Here is a 21,538-nt window from a genome sequence, read left to right as displayed (position 1 = left end):
TCTGGAGCCCTGTGCAGTGAAGCTGTGCCTCCAAAATGTGCTCGGATTTCCCAAGCTCCCGGTGTACAGAGTCGCTCAAGCAGGCTCTGCTGCCCTAGGGCTGCCAAAGTGGCTCCAGTGAATCCCAGATGGGTTTGCCCTGCTGCATACAGTGTAATCGGGTGTCTGATTAATCCCAGACAGAAACACGATAAAACTAAGCGAGAGGGATGATTTTTTCCACTACAAACTCCTTGCTTTCTTTCCTGGAAGTACTCCATTGACCCTATTTAATTTCCCCACCGACTCTTTTGTGTTGAAGACCGTGATGTGACCAAAAGACAAAAATGGTGAAAGGTGCAAGCAGGTATCCATCCTGTGGGAGGTGCATAACTTTGCAAGGGTTTTGTGTGCCTGGGAAACCACAGAAACGCTGCCTCTCTGATGGAGGTGCCAAAGAAATGCTTCTAGCAACTAACGTAGATGTAATAATATCCTGTAGAAAAATATTTCTTTTGAGGTGTTGTTTTGCTGTAGCTAACACAAATGTATGCAGCTGTGGTTTCTCTCGGAGATATTTTCAAGTCTTCACAGGGAGAGATACCTCAAGTCCCCAAAGGCTGGATGAAGTTAGTGTCCGACTCTCTCATTGAGACACTTCTGAATTTTATTAGCACAGTCTTTAGTATAGAATCATAGAATGGTTTGGGTTGGAAGGGACCTTAAAGATCATCTAGTTCCATCCCCCCTGCCCTGGGCAGGGACACATCCCACCAGACCAGGTTGCTCCAAGCCCTGTCCAACCTGGCCTTGAACCCCTCCAGGGATGGGGCAGCCACAGCTTCTCTGGGCAACCTGGGCCAGGGGCTCACCACCCTCACAATGAAGTATTTCTTCCTGATATCTCATTTAAATCTCCCCTCTTCCAGTTTGAAGCCATTACTTGTCCTGTTGCTTCACTCCCTTATTAAGAGTCCCTCCCCAGCTTTCCTGTAGGCCCCCTTTAGGGTACTGGAAGGCAGATAATAAGTCTCCCCAGAACCTTCTCTTTACCAGGCTGAACCCCCCCAGCTCTCTCAGCCTGTCCTCATAGCAGAGGGGCTCCAGCCCTCAGAGCATCTTCTTGGCCTCCTCTGGACTCGCTCCAACAGGTCCATGTCCTTCTTATGTTGGGACTCCAGAGCTGGACGCAGGACTCATGGGAGTATCCCCAGCCAGCATCTGTCACTGTCTGTTGTTTGGGCAAATAGATGATCCTTTGTAGCTGAAGAAAGCTGAGGCCTGTATCAGGGTTGGTACAGATGCATAAATCCCTCAATTCAACGTCAGTTAGCTCTAAGAGGCCTCAGGACTGTTTATAGTAATTCCCCTCTCAGTGCTCAGCTTGAGAGCTTAGCTCTCACAGAATGACAAGTGGCCTTGCCTAGAAGCAGAGTTCTTAAAATGCTTCAGGAGTGGCAAGTGAAAACGCATGGAACTGGTGTCTAGACCCTGATTGGGCCATCCGGGCAAGTCCCTGCTTCTGCACTCGGCAGCTTTACGGACACCCAGCTGAAACTGCTTCTGAACTGCTTTCCTCTTGCTGCTCTTCGACTTGGGTTTCGATTTAACTCAAACTAAAACTAAATGCTAACCCATATTGTACGTGGCCCTGAAAAAAGGGCATGGTGTCTTCGTTTCCTGTGCAAACTAATGTATAGTCTGAATTAAAATGGCAGGGGCAGTCACTTCGGGAGCAAGAGAAAGGAAAGCAAAAGGACTCATGTGGCTCTGCGGAACGATCAAACCAAATGCACAGCAGATCAGTGGTTTGCCTGAAACTTTAGAGGTCAAGCTTGATCAGTCTCAAGACTGGGAAGGTTTTGGTGACGAGAAAGAGCTTTAAACCTGGTTTATTTCCTATTATGTAGCAAAATTTACAAATCTGTATGCGAAATGAGGCAATGGCGTGTGGAGGGACTTGTACGGTGGTTGCTTTTTTGCCTGGCAAAGGGGCTCCCTGTGCTTCTGTTCAGCAGGTCTGTACACACACCTGAGCCATCCAGGGACACCTGAGATCATCCTTGGAGAGAAGAGGAGTCTCTTTCATTGTCAACAGTTTATGCTTTGTTGAAGTGGCGTGGTGATGAAAGACACCAGATGATTATGGCTGTGTTCTCGAAGCTCTTAGCCCTCCACGTGTTTTGAGAGGAGAGCACCATGAGCGATTTGATAGATGCTTAGTTTGCTCGCTTTGTTTATCAGAAGGTGAATATTCCCAGGATTGATATGACTTGAGATGTTTGCTTTTCCTGTCTGTGCCTTTTTTTTGTATGGTTTATCACTGTAAAAGCTTGAGTATTTCTTCCATGAGCAATTCCCCTGCATATTCTGATTTTGTTGATTTGAAATGTCAATAGAAACAGATGCAGAACACTAATTTTAACGAGCAGCCAGCTTCCAGAGCTCCAGAACATCCAATTTAATGGTTTCTCCAATCTCTTAACACCTTGTAAGGTTTTTGTTCAATGGAGCCCTTTTGTGAAATTGAGAGTAATTGTCCTGATTGTTTTACAGGCACCCACTAAAAGAAAGATGCTAACAGATATTTAATTAGAGATTTCACAGATACTTAATTGGAGATAAAAGCATTTTCAGGCAGTCCACAGCTTGATCTTTTAAAACCTATTACTGTTGGATTTCATAGTGTCTGCTGGAGGTTTGTATACGGGAAACACTCTGCAAATTCAGAGTTCTTAAAGTAATTTTATCTCATAGCTTTAAAAGTTCATGTTCTTCTTGTGTTCAGCTTGTTACAGTTAATAAATCAGAATTTCCATATTTAGTAATTCAGAATTTCAGGCTCTCTGGTTGAGTTACATGCTAAAGAATAAAATATGTCAAATTTTAGAGCTTATAGAAGTTAATTTAGGGTGAATGTACATGAGTACACCATTCACAACCTAGAGCTGGTATAAGACCCACCAACATCATTCCACTACTCTGGGGTCTGACCCGTCTTTCTTGGTTGCTTTACTTTGAGCATGTTACAAAGAACATGTGCAGCCACCTGTAAATTTTGGGGTTTGTCCAATTTCTTTCATAGAATTTACAAAATTTGCCTTAGTGAACTCTTCGCAATGCAAATAATTTGGATTTGCATTGAAATGTACAGATAGAGATAATTTATTAAACTCCTTACCAGTTTCACATTTTATCTATAGTACCCTCAGAAGTTTTGCGACTTCAGTCAGGAAGTGGACTTGATAAATAAGTCTGTATTCATTAGGCTGCTATTCCAAACTAGTACAATCCAGATCATTTACCAGATGCACATCTGGGATCTTCACGAGTAGACTGCAAATGAAAGTGAAATGCAGTTTTTCCCTGCTCTTCCCTGGGCCAGATCATTCTGGTTTTGTACCTCTGTTACTCATTTGGATAGTGGAAGTAGCGATTCCTAGCTTCATTTTGAATTGCTTGCCGAGAGATACGTGAAAACCTACAGAAGTTGTTGTTGTGTTACACTTCTCACCGTTTTTCCTTGCTTTCTCGCATTCCGATTTCTCTGCAGCCGGTCTATGGCAGTTGAGAGTTATCTGGAGAGCGCAGATGTGCAGCCTCCACCGCCTCTTTGCCCAGGGCCTTCCTGTGCAGCCTCATCGTCTCATGGAAACGTTGGGGACATTTTCCTACCTGTCAGCTGTGTCACAAATGAAATGGCGTTCCCCCAGAGCAAATGGAAACTTAGGGAACTATGCGGCAATAAAAGAAATAATTGAAGCTGGATGAGCTTTACATCTAAGTTTCATATTAGGCTTGAACTCCCAGAAAAACTTTGGTTTGAAAGAATGAGCTGGTTCCTGCCAAATACAATCCTTGCTCTATGGTTTATTTGAGAGTATTACCTGCTATATTCGAGTATTGCTGTAGACATAGGAATGCATCTAAATTAATTTAGAACAGAGGCGAAAGATGATTAATATTCGAGATAATTAAAACTTGCTTCTAAATAGATTTCCCTGGGAAATCTCTCTGGAGATTTTTCTAATTACATTGGTGCCAAAATATAGTAAATAAAAAATAAATCTCTGTTTTGTTATTTTCAGAAATGACAGGGAAAAAAGCATACTTGATAGTCATACCAGGAACAATAACCTGATGAGATTTTTGTTTATTTAATAACAAATTACCTGGTGTGTGCAGGTTTAATGATGATGATAGCTTTTAGTCTTCCAAGCAAATGTGAGGACCATTACTCGGAGACCAAATAGGGTGGATTTCAGCAGGCAATTTCCTCTTAATTATAACGTTGAAGAAAAATGACTGAATCAGAGAATGCCAGAGGGAAAGTTGTATAATCACGTCTGTTATGCTATGATCTCTGAAATTTCTCACGTTTTCACGATTTGCGCTCGTTAGTATGCATGGTCTTGTACTTTTAACTCTTAACGTGGCCTTTCACAGATTAATTCACTGAACACCAGAATGCATCTGGTGGACCCAGTTCTTGAATTATTAAAGGTGCTGGCTTGCTGGCGGCACTGGAGCAGTGTACCGGCTAATAAACCCTTCCTGGGCTGGATTTCCTTGGAGGGCTGGAAGAGGCAATGTCCTCGTGGCCGCTGCAGTGACCATCATCCAGCGGAGCAGCTCTGCGCGTCTCCCTGCAAAGTCTGCGAGTGCCCAGGTTTCATCCAGCCCTGCCTCGCTTCTCTTTACGCGCAAGGTGCTACCTGCGCAGGGATTGATGGGGAGGAGGGCTGAGGTGGCCTGGCTGCCTTGTCCTCTGTCTTACTCTTTTGCTATTAGACTTAAGTATTCTTGTCCTTAACAGTTGTGAAATTGATACCACCAATTAAATTCTTACGAGCGACCTATAATTTTTAATTCAAATAAATATTCTTCGCTGAAGGGTCACTTTTCTCACATTGAAGTATAGTTAATTATTTGAGTAATCCTACTACTCATCAGAAGGTAACGTGGCAAAATGTGACACTATGTTCAACAGCTCTGTAGCGTGCATTAGCATGATGTGAAATACCTGTGCTAAATGCGTTCCAGCAAATCTTTAAGTTTAGACGGTGTATTTTGACTGAGCATTTCAGTGCACTTTTTGTGGTATCAACAAAATGTTGATATGATTTAGTGAGCTGAAGCCACTTTTGTAGCTGTTTCTATTACTGTTTACAAAAGTAAATTTAATGTTTCCTTGTAGTTAGTAGCTGACGGGGTACATTGAATATATTTTCAATAACAATAAAGCTGCTTTATACCACGTTATTGAATACAGATGAAAGTTGCCAATTTGCTATTAATGGAACTGCGGGCTCTGGTATTTTATCTGTTTAAATACAATGCAAAGATCAAAACCGAGTCTGAGGTCTAACCTCAGCAGCATTAAGAAACTGAAATCATACCAATGATAGGACCTGAGTTTCTAAGTGCTTCTCTGAATCTACTCCTAAATATATTTCACAAATAACCTAGTTTGAATTTTGTGAAACGTCTCAGGTGCCTACGTATCCAGGTAAGACAGACTTTGGTCTGCTGAAAAATAGTTATTCAGACATCAGTGTGCAAAAAACCCTTTCTTTGCTTTAAAGCCTTTCTTTGCTCCCCCTTTTTCTCACAGTTCTTTAGTACGTGTTTTTTATTTAAGGCTTCACTGCTTAATAATGTGCTGCGACGTCACCTGTTAATCTTTGAAAACAGTGGGTTACTGTCAGTACCAGTGAGGGGACGCTCGCCGAGAATGCAAGTAACCTGTTAAACCGTAATGCCTCCCAGACATCCTCTGTAACTGGTCGAGGGTACAATTCATCTCACCCAAAAAAGATCTTGGGTGATTCCTGCCAGGAGTGGCAACCAAGATGATTATGGGACTGGAGCACCTCCCTTATGAGGAAAGGCTGAAAGAGCTGGGACTCTTTAGCCTGGAGAAGAGAAGGTTGAGGGGGGACCTGATTAATGTTTACAAGTATCTAAAGGGTGGGTTTAAGGAGGACGGAGCCAGGCTCTTTTCAATGGTTCCCAGCGACAGGACAAGGGGCAATGGGCACAAGCTAGAACATGGGAAGTTCCGTTCAAATACACGGAAAAGCTTCTTTACGGTGAGGGTGACAGAGCACTGGAACAGGCTGCCCAGGGAGGTTGTGGAGTCCCCTTCTCTGGAGATTTTCAAGACCCGCCTGGATGCAGCCCTGAGGGATGTGCTCTAGGCAATCCTGCTCTAGCAGGGGAGTTGGACTAGATGATCTCTAGAGGTCCCTTCCAACTCTGAACATTCCGTGATTCTGTGATTCCATGAGTGTCTGCTGCTTTTAAGTTAGGTGGGTGCCACGAACCATCCCGCCGCTACCAGAGAAAGCTCCTCTGTATGCATGCGGGAAAGCGGCTGCTGGAACAGGGCCTGGGGTGCCACCAGGGAACGGTGGGACCATGGGCATCCCAGGGACAAGCGTTGCCACCTGTTTTGCTTTTTGGGACTGACATGGGTCACCATAAGCTGCCAGGGCCCTCCCGTCTCCGACATGGGAGCAGCTGTCTCTTAGGCTGTGCTTATGGGCATGATGTTACTCCACATCCTCAGGAGGTCCCTGGAGGGTGTCTGCTGCAATTCCATCATTGGAATATAATGGATACTTGAAGAGACTTCATTCTTCACAATAAATGTTATTTATTTAGGCAGTTAGTGTTAAAAGAGTTAAATCAAGTAAATAGCCTTCTATTAGAAAATGCTGAGTTACTGGTCTGAAAAACTCACCTATTATACCCTCTGGCAGTGTCTCTTCTGATTCCCCTTTTAATTTGGTATTTCAGGGTGCATATGCACGCAGACAATTTCTGACATGTGCGTGGGCTGTCTCTGCTTGTTCCTTGTCACTGGAACAGGGTTTGAACAGTGGGGAGGGTTCATCACAGGGCTACTTAAAACCCTGTACAGCTCAGCCACAGAAAGAGCATTGTGTTGGAATATGTTTGGAAGTGGGTTCCAAACACGTAATCTCTGTGTTTTACTGCTTAAGAGATGGGGATTTTGAAATGTGGCGGTTCTTCATCACTTGGTTTTGGTGAAAAGTGAAGCCTTCACATGCTGCTGCTTGACTCCAATGTAAACCAGCCCATTTAGGCTGCGTGGTGGGTTTGCCCAGGCAAAACACTGCTGTTTTCACCTCGTCTCCTCTAAAAGAGAAGCATGTGAACGACCCGTAGGCTGCACTGTCCTGTATACGCAGAACTATACTCCGACTCTTCAGAAAATAATACAACGTACATATTCCCATCTTCAGCAACAAGACACTGTAACTTTCAGGACAAGCTGAATAAGTGTTGGAGATTTTAGAGTATTTAGAAGTTTCTTGAACTTCAAAGGAGGTTTTGTAAAACATTGTTGAGAACTGAGTAACCAGCCTTAAGCCGTGTCCATATTCTGTCATTTAAAAATGGCAGTAGTTATAAAACAGACCACTGGTTCTGTCTGTATTTCAGTAGATGGGTTTTTCAGCTTTCTTCTTTCCAAACCTCTAGTCATTTTTCTTACTGGACCTCTTGGATGTCACGGTAAGGTGTTTTGGGGGGGTGACAGGGGGGCTGCTTAGTAACAAACCCAGTTCTGAGGAAGGTAAACTGCAAGTTTTGTTTGTGGTGGTCTGTTTAGCAATGTTGCATTTTAATCGTTGAATAACTTCATGAGAGGTGTAAAAAGACAGAAGTATGCAAGTTGCTTTGTTTTTGCCTTGCAGGGCACACCAGCAAGTCGAGTCCGATACAAAGTCGACGTTGTTCAGTTCCCTTACAGTGCCAGCATTTTTGATGTGGAGGAAAACTCAGGACGTGTAGTAACCCGAGTAAACCTCAATGAAGAGCCAAGCACGGTGTTTAAGGTATGAACTCCTATAGCTGTACATTGTCAGTAGATATTGACTGCATTTGGTAGAATTCCTTTTACCTTTGTGTTTCTCCGTGTTGCTTTACATTGCATAGAAAGAAGTGAAAGTTTTGTTTGTTTGTTTGTTTCTTTAATTTCTTCCTGGCACGTGTCATGCCTTTTTGATTTCAGGAGTATCTCGAATGGTTGTGATTGCGGCTCTTACAAGGGCAGGAGAAACAGGGAGGCAGCTAAAGCGAACCTCAGTTTTTGGAAGTTACCTTGCTGATCGCCTTGGTTTTAGTGGGGCTGTCAGTGTCCCAATTTTCTGAGAACTTTATAAGAATGGCAAGAAATCTTGTAGAGAAAGTTACTGCGCAGTTGGATAGTTTTGGACGTTCTGTTCGCAAGTGCTATAATGTAAAACATTAGCTTTCGGGAGACTTAAGTTATTATTGTGGTGTTATTGTTGCTGAAGGGTCTCAAGTGTAGTTAATGTGGAGTAAGTTACGATTTTGATGAAAATCATTGGGACAGATCTCCTTTCTGACATCCATGAGTGGAAGGGGCAGTTAAAAGTTAAAATTAAAGCGTGTCACTAAGCAAAAAAAAAAAAAAAAGTATCTGTAATATGTGGGTGTTTATATGTAATTTCCCTACTTGGAAGCAGCCCGCCTTCTGTATGGTCGTTCAGGAGTGTAATTATTTTGTGTGGCTGTTTTCTGCAGCTGTGACGTGCATGTGGACATGGAGCTACTTTTCTATATGAAGATGGCTCTATATTAGGGCAGACCAACGGTAAATTTAGCAGAGCGATGCTTTTCAGAAAATACAGGTGCTTAGGGAAGAAGCGCAGAAAAGACTCCAGAAATCAGTGATGTGGAGACTTTGAGTTAGTATTTGCATTTAGACCATTGGGCTTGTATCTGTCGCTGAATCTTCTGTGAATTTGTCCAGTCAATTTTTAACCCACTCATACTTTCTGCAATTATGATATCTTGCACTGCTGAGTTCCTCGTTATATTGGCTGAAAAATTGCCTTCTTTTGTTTTAAGCTGTCTCTTCACTGACGTATTCCGAGAATAGCTTGGACTAGCAGGAATGAGTTGAAAACTCTGTACTAGAATGAGGTGCTGACCTGCTCCATTTAGTGACCTCTCGAAATAAGGACAGATTTAGAGAAATAGGAAACTGGAAGACTGTCCATTACTCCTTCTTCAGTGGGCTGGTCTCTCATCCTTTTGCTAGCAGATAGCTTACCTTCATATGAAAGCTGAAAACAGGCGAACCTTTTTGTTGCATTAGGAAAGCACAGATTAAATAAGCAAACAGACATCAGTAAAAATCAGATAATCAAAAGATTTATAATAGGCCACCTTTGGAGAAGGTCTTCTGGTCTTGTCCATGTTTTAGCATACAGGGGATCTCTTTTCTTAAGAGGATTTTTTTTTGGAGGGGAGGTAATGTTAATTTTTTTCATTTTGATATCAGACCTCGGTTTTAGTTATTAATATCATCAACACAGAATTCTTGGCTAGCACTTTTTCTGTTTGTTTTAGTGGGAGTTTTAGGTGGTTTTTCAATAAATAACGTGTAAATGTAGAACTGAACCATATACTGTTAAAGCAGTTGAAATTGGTTCTGGAGTTCTGAGTAAGCACTGTGCGTGGTTAGGTGTGAAGGGAATCCCCTGAAAAATGTACCTGAAGCCAGCAGTGTGTTTTGGAGAGGTATTTGTAGAAGGCTGTTGTATTTGAAGTCCCGTTTCAGGTGTTTCTCTACATTTTCTGGGAGATGGTTCAACTTGTGGATGGCTGTTGCCTTTTTCCTCTATGTTTTGTTCTTACACAATGTATGATGTGCAGTGAAAGAAAATCTCGTCTGACTTGTTAGACCCTGCAAATACAAGAAGTCAACATGCAAGTCAACGTAAAAAATGCCTTTGCCTGTACTGAGTGATTTTCTGTATCTTTTATAGCTAGTGGTCATCGCATATGATGATGGGGATCCTGTGAAGTTCAACACCACTACCGTAGAAATTGCTGTACTGCAGCCTTCAGTAATTCCACGGTTTACGCAGGATGAATACAGGTAAGGCATTTATTCATTCACATTGTAACTGTTGTTTTTTGAGTTGAAATAAGTTCCTCTTTGAATGCTAGTCTGAGATATGTGGGCTGCAGAAATACTCTGTTGTCAGTGTGGAAGTGCTTCCCTTGTGTATACCTCAACTTCTGTTCCTTCCGCTGTTCACTTTGGCTCACGGAAGGAAATAAGGCACAAAAATTAGGATTGAACCAAAGCACCAAAAATCTTGTGTACTTAGAGCTGATAACGTATTTACTGATGTTAACTCTTCTTTAGAAGAATCGGATGCTGCTCTGAGGAGAGAGCAGTCAGCGCTCAAGTCCCCCACAAGCATGACAGTGTGAAATTACATGCAGGACTTTTTCCACAGCACTCCTGTTTGAAAAAGGGAGGGTGGCAAAATACTTCAGAGCCGCTTCTTTCTCTTAGAAAGAAGATAAATAAAATTTCTCTTAGAATAACAAGTTATTTGGCAGCCAGCCATTCCCTAGTCGTATCCGATAGTGGTGCAATTATACCGTCTTAACAGGTGGTCTCCAGTGTCTCCAACTGAAAAGATCTGTAGGTGACAATGACGGTGAGGAGAGATTGGTTTGAAATTACCCTCTTGGAAGATGTTTAAAATGTCAGTCATATGAATAAACAAAAATTCTGTGCATTGAAGTCGTATCTGGGATCACCGGGCCTCTAGGTTAAGTTGCCTCCGGTCTGCTTGAGTGTGTTTTGATTCCATACACCAGTCATGTGGGACATGAGAGGGTTCAGGCTTGACGTCTTTGGTGTTAGAAGGTCAGATGATAGTTATTTCTATTACAGAGTCATGGGCTGATGAAGTTTACATGACAATGTAATAAAATCAATTTAATAAAATCAACTCCATTTTCTTAAGCTAAAAAAAAAAAAGGTGGTACACAGGCTGATTAGTTTGTTAAATTTCGTTACACAGAATTAGTTCATAAATGGTTTCTGCTATGTGTACAGTAATAGGAAGTAACAGGATCAATGCACACAGCCTCCTGATATCTAGAAGTCACAGCCTTGCGGCAATATGTGGTCGTGATTCAAGTGGAGCAACGTAATCAGTATCAGAATATAATTTTGTACAAATATTTCTAAAGCTAAGTGCTGCAGGAAATCAGAAATTGGAGGGAACGTTATTGGCCTCAGTAGAGCCTAACGAGAGGACTTGCTCGGCTATTTTAAGGGGTTTAGACAAAAATTCATGAAGTGCGTTCTGGTTTTCCTCACGATTAGGATATTAGCATTTTGAAGGAGTACGTTAAAACGAAAAATGGCAAAATACTAATTTTGTATTTAAAGTTGAAACAGAAATATGAAATCTGAAAGAACAGTGCAAAATTAAAAACTTTGCATTTAATGGTAGTGCAAATGATAATCCTTTGCTGAAGAAATGTTCTTAAGAGAGATTATTCCTGCTGCTCCCTATATTTTATTAGATATCTTCAAACATACGAGGTGTAGTTTGGGGGATGTAGCAGAAGGTAGGCCTTTAAATAAAAATGTTTCTATTTGTTTCTATAACTTCAGCTATCGTGGGAAAGCGTACGGTTTCTGAATAATATTTAAAGCCTTTCTGTAACAGACGCAACCTTCTGTATTACTGTTTTCAGGAAAAAAAGTGAACAGGTCCTATATACGTAGCTGTGAGGAAAAAACAATGTCTAGCGATGTTTAACAGAATGACATGAAAATACGGTACTATAAGACTTTTCCAAGATACTCCATGTTTGGGGTAAATTATAAAAGGTAATTTGTCCAGACTCAGGAGCCAGCTGGGGGTCACTGCTAAGGGCTTACTTAGGAGTGCACTTTGTTTCCTTTTTCTTTTATAACTTTCTTCCGAATGACCTTCACCTTTAAGGAGCTTGTCCTGGGATCTTACCTGGTGACAAATGCGATCCCTTAGCAGCGTGACACGCTCTGGGCTATCCGTTGTTTTGGGAGAGGCTACAGCGCAGCCACAGTGCCTCGAGCAAATCCAGCCTGAGGAGTGCTGAGGGCACGCTGCGCTCCGCCTCTGCGAGGTAAAAGGGGGATCTGGCGGTTCTCACCTCAACCAGCACAGCGTCTTTGTTTGCAGGATTGGGAGAAGAGACTTCAGCGTTTAGGAGCACAGGTGGAGTTTGCATCACCTTCTGAAAAGTGAACTGAGCTCACGCTTCCTGAGGCCTCTTTATGGGAACTTTATTTCACTACAATGGAGAAAGCTTAAAGTAAAAAGCGGGTCATATCCCCTAACACCCTTAGATGACAACTGAATAACCCGTGTTACCTTCTCCTCCTTGCGAACTCATCAGGATTAGCTGAATAGCCCAGTTTCTCTTTCCAAAGAAACAGTGCTACTCCATTCTTGGTAAATTCTTTCACGCATACCGTAGTAAAATAAACTCTTAAAATCTTTTGGGGGCAGTAAAGGCAGTTACTCATTTTCTTCAATGTCAGAAATTAAATGAGAACAAACCTAAAACTTTCTGATTCAGCTCTGAGCCTCTCAAACATTTTGGAGCAGGACTAGTTTTGATTCCTAAGGAGCAGGACTAGTTTTGATTCCTAAGGTTTTTCAGGGATTGTCACACTCTGCAAACTGCACTTCGTGTTTGGTTTCTTGACAGTGATGCGAGCCGAAACTGGCAGGCTTCATATAACCTTATTTTTCAGGTGACAGAGTATATCTTCAGGGTAAATGTCAGCACGGAGTAATGGTGCTGCTTGCAAAATGATAAACTGTTGAATGTGGACACTAGAATTTCTGCGGAATTGAGAATTAGTGGCCTTAGAGTGGATTAGTATTGATCTTTGCTTGCATAATTATCATAATCTGGATGATTCCAGCAGGATGATTTTTTTCTAGCTGTTTTACAAACTTCATTTCTGTGTATTTTCAAAAAGGTCACAGTTGAGCAGTTTTACAGAATAAAGCTACCTGCGCAGTTGCGGCATGTATTACAAATTAGAAATAAATATAAAAAACAGGAAAGAGAGGGCCAGATGGCACCATCAGAAAGGCCCAGCCGTGGTAGGCAGACGGGGAGATGAAAGTGCAGCTCTGCCTTCAGCCGTGGGTCTGGCAGCTCCCTGCTCTCTCAGAAGGACGCCAGCATATCTACTTGCAGTCCTGTCCAGGCTCCGGGAGGCTTTGATTGATTAGTATCCATGATTTAAAGTGAATGCCACAGGAGGCAGCAGTCAAGTAGATGAGAGTCAGAGATTTGCATTTTATTCACTGCCTCTCCCTCTGCATTATCCCATAATTTGGGGCAAGTTAATTAGTCTCTCCCCCCCCCCTTCTTTGTTTGGATTGTAAATTATGCTGGAGACTTCTAAATGCTGCTGCGCTATACATACAAAACAGCAAAAGGAAGCTAAGAGCTCCGAGAACTGTAAAATACAACATGGAGCTGTTACTTTGTGATGAGTGATAAAATATAGTTCCTTCCTAATGACTGAGGTAGACGACCGTGAAAGTACATCAGAGAGACATCTGCTGCAACCAGTCAGCTCTTCTGGTGGGAAGTAGCACGTCAAGGCCACGCATCCCAGCAGCCTGGGTCAGCGTGCTGTGGGACGCTCCTCCTCCACGCGCTCACACCCTCTTAGGAGCAGAGCAGCATCAGCCAGCAGCTCCGCAAGATCTGGTCCAGCAGCTCCGCAGGATCTGGTCCAGCGGCTTGTGAAGACGCCACTTGAGGGGCTCGCAGGCCGTTAGCATAGTCAGTAAGGGCCAGATGATCCATTCCTGGTGCTCCTTGAACATGACCGTCTTCTAGGGAAGCCGATACACTGCAACTCTCACAGATCTCTCTCTCATGTATCCTTAGATGGGAGCTGAACTGCCTTCACCGCACTTCAGCTGGCCCTGCAGGTACTCCTGTGCTCCTGGCCTGGGCCTTTGTTGTGAAGCTGCAGAGTTTAACTGCGTTAGCAATGTGCATCCTTCTCTATTTCGATCCTTGTCACGGATATTAAATATGTCTTTGAGAGAGCTGACAGCCGCAGTGCCGGCTAAGCCAAGTGTTTTCCAAACCAAGTGTTGTTTGCTCATTCCACAAAAACGCAAAGTGTGAAGAGGCAAAAATCAAAAAGAATCAAAGGCCTAGAACATGCAGACATTTAATTGTAGATGGCTGGTCCACCTCTGAGCCTGCTTGACCTTTTGCTGCCAGGGAGGGAGACTGCTTGTGCTGCTCTTCTCGCCGCATCTCCCCACGGGGTGCATGGCGGGCAGTCAGGCTTTGCTGGTTCTGCAGAGTGCTGATGGCAGGAGGAGGCACGTGTGCCGAACCTGGCGCACGGGGTGGTCATCAGCAGTGTTCGGAGAAGGCCTTGAGCTGCCACTTCCACTGCCCCTCTCCAGCCAAAGTGACAGCCCGGAGAACAGGGCCGCGGGGGTGCTGGGCACGGCAAGGGGATGACAAAAGGCACGCAGCATGTGAGACTTTCTGCATCAGTGCCCAAAACAGGCCATGGCTGTTCGCACAGTTTATGAAGTTTTTTTAATGCTGACTTTGATCTTGTTCTGCTTAGTGCTGGCGGAACAGCCACCTCTCTGGCAATAAATCACTTGCCTGGCAAAATCAGATCGGCTGTTTTGCGTGGTCCCTTCCCAAGCTATTATTTCTCTTGTCCCGACGGCTCCATCCAGGTCACCTCTTGATTGAACTCCAGAGCAAGTCATTGATCCAGAAGTTTCCATTTCTTCCAAACAGGTAATGGCAGCACTTTCATTTCTTAATTAACAGATCATAATTAGTAACGCTATGGAACAGCGAAGACCAGATGTGAAGTGAACCTCAGATGAATATAAAGAGATTTTTTATTTCTTTTTTTTGCAAGCCTGTCCCCTTCATGAGTAGGTTCTCATTTTAAAAAAGTAAAAGTTCAAAGGGACTTGGGATCTTTTTCTTGTTTTGTTAATTAATAAATATCACAATCTCTGCAACGAGAAGGTCATTGCTAATAGCAATGTGCTGCTGTAGCAGGAAATGAAATGTTAACTGAAAACAGCGTCATTGGTTCCTAATTATTGCCTGTGGGCACATTAAACAGGTGTTCAGCCATTTCATAGCAGAAGAAGGAAAATACTGAAAACTTTTAGCTTCTGTTAGTATTGCATTATAGGTCCCCAACCTGTTCGAAAATATGTGTCCAGTTGTACGGTAATCTGAAGTTTGGTTCCAGTTTATAAGGAAAAATGTGAAGTTGCAAATTTGAGGATATTGCTTGATGTAAATGGAGTGTGGCATTTTATCTTTCTACTAGCAACAACACTGCTGTGAAAATGTGTTCTGGTTAAAAAATGAGACTTTGCGACATGTGGACCTCTCGCTCGCTCAGCAGAAGATACGATGTAATGTTTTCCACTTAATTAAATCCATCAACACTGTAGGCAGATATCATCCAAGCAAATAGCTATGTATCATCGGATTTCACAGAACAAAATTATGGAGGCATATCGGGTGTCAGTTGGAAGCGTTATTCCGAGAGGCTGTTCCCATTTCTCTGGTTTCCTGCTGTTCAGTCAGACAGTTATTCTCATTGGGGAATGGGGAATCTGCACAGAGGCACTGAGGGTATGGGCGGCATTTCATGTTTGAAATCTCTCTGATTCGGTGCCTCCTTCAAAAAGGTGCCGTTTGGTACAGAACAGCATCCACAACATTGTGAACAGCTGAGGCCTCATAGAAGCAACTGTGCTTTTCTTATCATGAGTATCCTACTGACTCGGTCATCCTTCTTTACAGAGCAGGAGAGAAAAAGACAAGTATTAAGAGAAAGGAGTTATTCCAGGGAGAGGGAAAGGTTAATGTATGCATGTCTTAAAACATCAGGAATGGTAAGTTCTCTTCAGAAATGAGGACAGCTGCTGAGAATGTCCTTTGTTCAAACCAAGAGCAGCACAGAGGGGAAACAGGGGACACCAGGGATTTGGAGGGGAAGGGAACACTTTTGGGTTGAGGGCAACAATGAGGTTTCCAAAGCTGTTTTCTTACTGACTGACTGACTTGTCTCTGACATGTTGCTTTGAGAAGTAATTTGAGAAGTCATAACTTGTTTCCTGTAAGTAAAATGGTACTATTCAGGGAATCAAGATGCTTCCTAAATGAAACTGTGTCCCAAAGTGGCAGGATATAAACTTCGGCCTTCGATGCAGTTGGGTTTTCTTCAGGCGGCTCGTGATCTGTATTTCTTTAAGCCACTGTTGACTTAAGTCTTCTCTTTTCTTTCCTATTAGAGCTCACTGCCGTTTTAACTAGTGCTCAATAAGGGGGTCATTTCCCCCTTTTTGTAACAAGAGAGCACAGGGGTTTACTTTTATCCCTCAAAAGTATTTTATTTAATGGTGGTAGCTTTAGAGCATCCATTTGGGTAATCCTTTTCCCAGGATATCCAAGTCTTACTGCTGCTTCTCCCGCCTTTCCCATAATGGAATTTACATTCACATTTTATGAATGAAAGACACGAAAAAGAGTGCAATACTAGCAACATTTTTGATGCAGCATTTCTGAGGTGGGGGAAAAAATAATATTTTTCCTCAAACTGAAGCTAGGGGAATGATGCGTAGGTTCCAACATGCGTTTTTAACTCAGAGGCAGCTTGGCTTGAGGAAAATATGTGTGATTTTGCCTTTGGAATCGATGTCTTATGGTGGCGTTCTCCTGGTACTTATTTTGGCTTTGTAATAAAAATTAAGAAAGCATATGGTTTATAAAAGTTAGGAAATTAAAGCATGGTTTGCCATGGAAAAATTAGCGTGCGAGTTAGCAGATGATTGCAGTGTAGTAGAAGGATCACCTTATTTTTCTGGTTTTCCTTGTTGTAGGAGTGATACATTGCATTTTATTAAAATCTTCTTCTTTTTACCAAATGAAAAGGAAACTCTGATTTTATGTGGGGTTTTTTTTCGATGAAATCTTACAGTGAAATGAGTCTAGCTGCATGCTACCTGGTTAAAGTAGAAGAGGGGTCCAGGTCCGCGCAGGGAGACTGCCTTTGTTGTGCTGGGGCAGAGCTTTCAACACTGTGTTGCGGTTTAATGAAATGTAGAACCGCGTCACTCTGGGAATGTGAATCTGGAATACAAATACTACACAAATGTAGTATTAAACCCTATCGGCAGTGTATTATGAGAGTGCAGAGCCTTGGTCTTAGAACTGATGCTATCCATGCCCATCCATCTGACTGATTCCAGTATGGGAGTGAGGCCTACGTTCTGCTTGATGGGAATTTATTTTTTTTCCCTTTTTTGCTTCTGTAGTAATCCTGACAGAAATTTTCATGTCTTCATGTCCTTTGCTTTAATTTAGGAAGATTGGTGGGATCACACAAATGCATTATGCCCGATGACAGGGAGATCACGGGAACAAAATTTGACATCTGGTTGAAAAGATAATAGGTTATGACAGGGGCCCACCGTAACAACGTCCAGACTCCCTTGTCATCTGTTTTAGAGATAAATACTGTGAAAAGGTCATATTGTCTTGGACCAATTTGAGAATTGGGACAGAAAGTGAGGATTTTAAGTACAGTAAGGAATACAGTTTCCTTTTCAGAACACTTTGAAGATAAACTGCTTGAAAAATATGTCTAATTAAGAATCACTGTCTCTGTCAAACTGTTCAGATTGTTACAGTTGCACATACAGGAAACTGAAAATGTGAAAAATTGATCAATTATTGCTCTAAAATGTGGCTAAGTCCTCCTTTTTCTGAGCAAGGACAGGAATCCAAAAATAGTTGGCTGTGTCGGTGAAAGGATTAAAAGAGCTGCCATCACAATGTTTACTTTTTCCTTATTTCTTTACTTTTTGTTTTGCTACGCCAGTTAGAACCTTGTACGGTTTTTTTTAGAATTTTAAAAACTCAGCTGCATAGCCAGACCAATTTAAGTGTGTCTGTTTGCAGAGCTTTTATTAGCAATTTTATTGTCCGTGTAACTTCACCGTGAGCTCACCTCATTTTAGACACTGGAGTGCTCTGGCTACGCTTGACTTTTCTGCAGAAAAATATATAAATTCAGTTGGTTTTAATGGCTTATGTAGCTTCTCTTTAATGTGAAGCATCAGACAGACGAAAAGCCAAACGAAATGACTTCCCAGGAGGAGCTGGATGAAAAGAGGGTGTGCAGGAATGGGTGCACTGCTCGGAATTGTGTTTCGGGTAGAAGAGGATGGAATAGCTTCAGGTAAAATACCCTTGAGAGTTAAAAGTAGCCAAGGCCAAAACACTTTAAGAAGCTGTAATGTGACAGAAAATAAGGAGATGATTTTACCAGAAGAGGTCCAAATGACATTTTAATCAATTTGAGCTAAGAATCCTAGCAATGTAATTAAAAAAATAAAATATTTAAGTTCTGAGGTATGCTTATGGACCTCCATGAACTAAAATGTAATCCGCAAAATAGAGTCGACTGAAGTGTCTAATACAGAGTACATACACATCACACTATTAAACTTCAGCACTAAACCAATTTTCCAATTTATTATTGGGTTTGCTGGTTTTAAATTTAATTTTTGATTAAATCTCATGTTCGTGCTTTTGGAGATAGAAAGGTTTCATGGTGAATTTAAAGTATATTGGATATCAGGCAAATTGAAAAATGGATGAGAGTCTGACGTGTTTAGCGAAGGGGAAAAAGAAGCAGAAAAGAAGAGAGGAAAAGTTAAAGTTTCGGTTTGGACATTAAAAATCGTTATGCCCTGTGATGTATTTGGTATGTGTTCAGTCTCCATTTCCCCCTCTGATCAAGATACAGATAACTGAGAGATACCTAATTAAAAGATATTGTTCTCTTATGATTTGTATCCTTTGTCAGTGTTTTTGCATGTAAATAATGACTTTATTTTATTCCTGTTGTTCTTCTAGTTTGGAGTTGTTTGTTTTTTTTTTCCTGAGGGGCAAACACATTTTGTGGCAAGGTTTCATTCTGAAGCAGGAGGCGATGCAGTAGGGGCCTCAAAGAAACACCAGCAAATCTTCAGCTTGTTCAGGGGTAACAAAATCGGAAGAGTGGGACAGAAGACTTGTTATTGAACATCTATTTTGTCAATTTTAAATTACTTTGTTCTTCCCAAATCCAAGTTGGAGGCCATCAGATACTAATCTTATCTCAGCGTGGCCCAAAGAGATTGAGGCTGCTCCTTTTTGACGCTTTGCTGCCTTCATGTCCTGTGTTCCCACCACAGCTTCTCAGGAAGGGTTTGGGCAGTTGGGTGGCTTCACCCTGACTCCAGGGATCCTACAGGGTTTTCATTACACCAGGGTGATGGGGACCAGTATCCATCCCACCCTGGATGCTGACAAGATACCATTCACTATTTCTGTGAAAACAGTCAAGTGAAGATTGACCAACCTAAATATGCACATTGCGGTGACGGTTACGGAAAAGTCCCATGTGAATGAATGAAACACTGGTGTAGAAATTTATTTGTTTTGCCGTGGGCAAAAGATAGTTGTGTGAAGGAAAGTGTTTAGGAGGGGAGATTTAAGACTATGGGTAGACTTGAGTTGCAGCTGAGGTAGCTGAAGTATGCGTTAATTGCTATTTATCCTGTTTCACCCTAAGATTTATGCGGTGCGAGTGGATTATCGTGTCAATGCTCGGGGCTTTCTTACATTCAGTGACTGTATGTACATGGGTACCCGTGCATGGAAGTATTGGGAAGGGTGGAAGATCAGAAATTACATATTTGACAAGATGTTTTTTTCAGAAGCGCAGAAAGGGAGCGTTTTATTTGAAGTATTTCAAAGAAGTCAGCACTGGACCGTCGGGCATTGGCGTGCCAGTCCCAGGCAGGTGACAGTGACAGAAATGTACTGTCAGGTACGGTCAGAGCCGGGGGCTGGCGGGGTAATCACCGTATTGGCAGTTGCACTCAGAGGCTCAATAAGGCGTTGCAAACATTACCAGACAAAAATACCTGCGGACGCTGTGAATCCTAATGATGTGTTGGAGTCACAGCAGTACCCTTCCCTCTCACTACGCTGGCGGGTTCCTGAGCCATCTCTGGGGGGCTGGGGCTGGATTGCGCCGCTTTGCTGGTGTCATGTCTCCTTGCAAAAATAACCAGCCTTTATCATCCAGCAATGCAAAATTATTGCATTAAAACGCCCTTGCCTGTCCCCTAAAACAACTTCAAATAGTATGTCTACCACGTACCAAAAAAAAAAAAAAAAAAAATTAAAAAAGCACTGTTGTACATCTTAGTCATTCAAAAATTGAAAAATAATGAACTTATCCCCCAAGAAAGCTTATTAGAGCTTGTAGTACAGGATAAAGAACAGTGTATTGTCAGCTGAATACTGTTGTCTTTTCCTGGTTCGCTTCTCTACAATTCAGCAAAATGTTCTTAGGAGACCAGCTGTATGTTTTAATTCAGCTGCTGCATTGCTCCCGTTGAACCTGATCACCTTAGTTAAATTAGGGAAATGAAATCAATACAATTACTGTGGCGGTTTTCTGCCCGCTCCCTCTGTCGCCTCTCATAGCCAACACAAAAGCCCTTTGCTAATTGATATTGATCTGTCAATTCATTGAATTTGGCTATGTCAGAGGGGAAGTTACAAGGCCATTTCCATTAAAAGAATATACTGAAAGTGTGCTTTGGATGAAATGTGGGGTTTGTGTGTACACAGTCATGAGGGTTTTTTGTCCAAATTATGTGCCTTCAGAAGAAAAAGAAAAGAAAGTAATAGATAATGCAACATAAAATGGGTCTTTATTTTCCTTGCTGTCCCGCATCTCTGACCTCATCAAAAGAGCTACTGCTTGCAATACTTTCAGGTTTGACAGCCTTTTCCCCCCCCATCTCTAGGATTAACCTTTGCATTTGTAAAATGCACATTGATAAGCATTTTATAGCACTGGTTTTGCCGCTTAATAAATCAGGTAGCAATAATGAATTTTATTTCACCGCTGATAGCACACTTGAGGCAGAAGGGCAGGAGCCAGAGTGATCTGGTCTGTGCCTGTGTGTTTGAGTAAAAGCAAACTTACCGTCATCATCTCTTCTCTGAAAAAATCAGGAGGTCGGTGTTTCAGTACAGCCACTACTACATGATCCAGTGTGGCTCAGCCTGGAACGGGATTATCTCCCCATTATTTGTACAGTGGAAGGCCTAGGAATGCTCAGAAGAATTAATACCTCACCAAGCTAAGTGAGATACAGTGGATTAATTTAAGAGAGACGGGGCCCTCCAAAGAAAGCAAACCAAACCAAATAAATAAAGCAATGGCAGATGTTAGAAGAAGGGAAGGAAGCATCTTAGCCCTATGGGCCATGGATGTGGTTTGCCTTTGGCATCTTTTTTACAGGTGGTGTGATCTGGAGCATGCAGCAAGCCAGCAGTACGGTGCCATAATTGGATCAAGCTGAGAGCAAGAACTTGGGAAGAGCAGGAGAATTACAGCCCTTAGGGCAAAGTAAGGGAGTGGAGAGAGAATGTAGGGCTGGGGTGAAGTCAGTCTAAATAGCAACTCGAGGGAAGAGGCAGAAGGGTAGGTAAACTTCTGACCAGCATTTGTGTAGGCAGAAGGTAGTTGCTGCAGAAAGCTGCAAAGCATGAAGGCAAGCAAATCTTCTGGGTTCGTTTATTTTTTTTAAAC

The 21,538-nt window shown here is 42.3% G+C and overlaps 1 protein-coding gene across 22 annotated transcripts in view; it reads left to right on the top strand.

Moving 5' to 3' along the window:
• PCDH15 (protocadherin related 15) overlaps positions 1-21,538 on the top strand; it is a 799,343-nt gene that overhangs the window by 695,503 nt on the left and 82,302 nt on the right. For all 22 annotated transcript variants that reach the window (XM_074589898.1, XM_074589897.1, XM_074589896.1 and 19 more), the window contains 2 exons: positions 7,704-7,844; positions 9,807-9,919. In XM_074589898.1, the coding sequence (XP_074445999.1) occupies positions 7,704-7,844; positions 9,807-9,919 (254 nt within the window). The remainder of the gene's footprint in view (positions 1-7,703; positions 7,845-9,806; positions 9,920-21,538) is intronic.

This window comes from Larus michahellis, chromosome 6, assembly GCF_964199755.1.
Source record: "Larus michahellis chromosome 6, bLarMic1.1, whole genome shotgun sequence".
Classification (NCBI taxonomy): domain Eukaryota; kingdom Metazoa; phylum Chordata; class Aves; order Charadriiformes; family Laridae; genus Larus; species Larus michahellis.
Note: the sequence above shows the minus strand (reverse complement) of the source record. Positions and strands in the feature narration are given on the sequence as shown.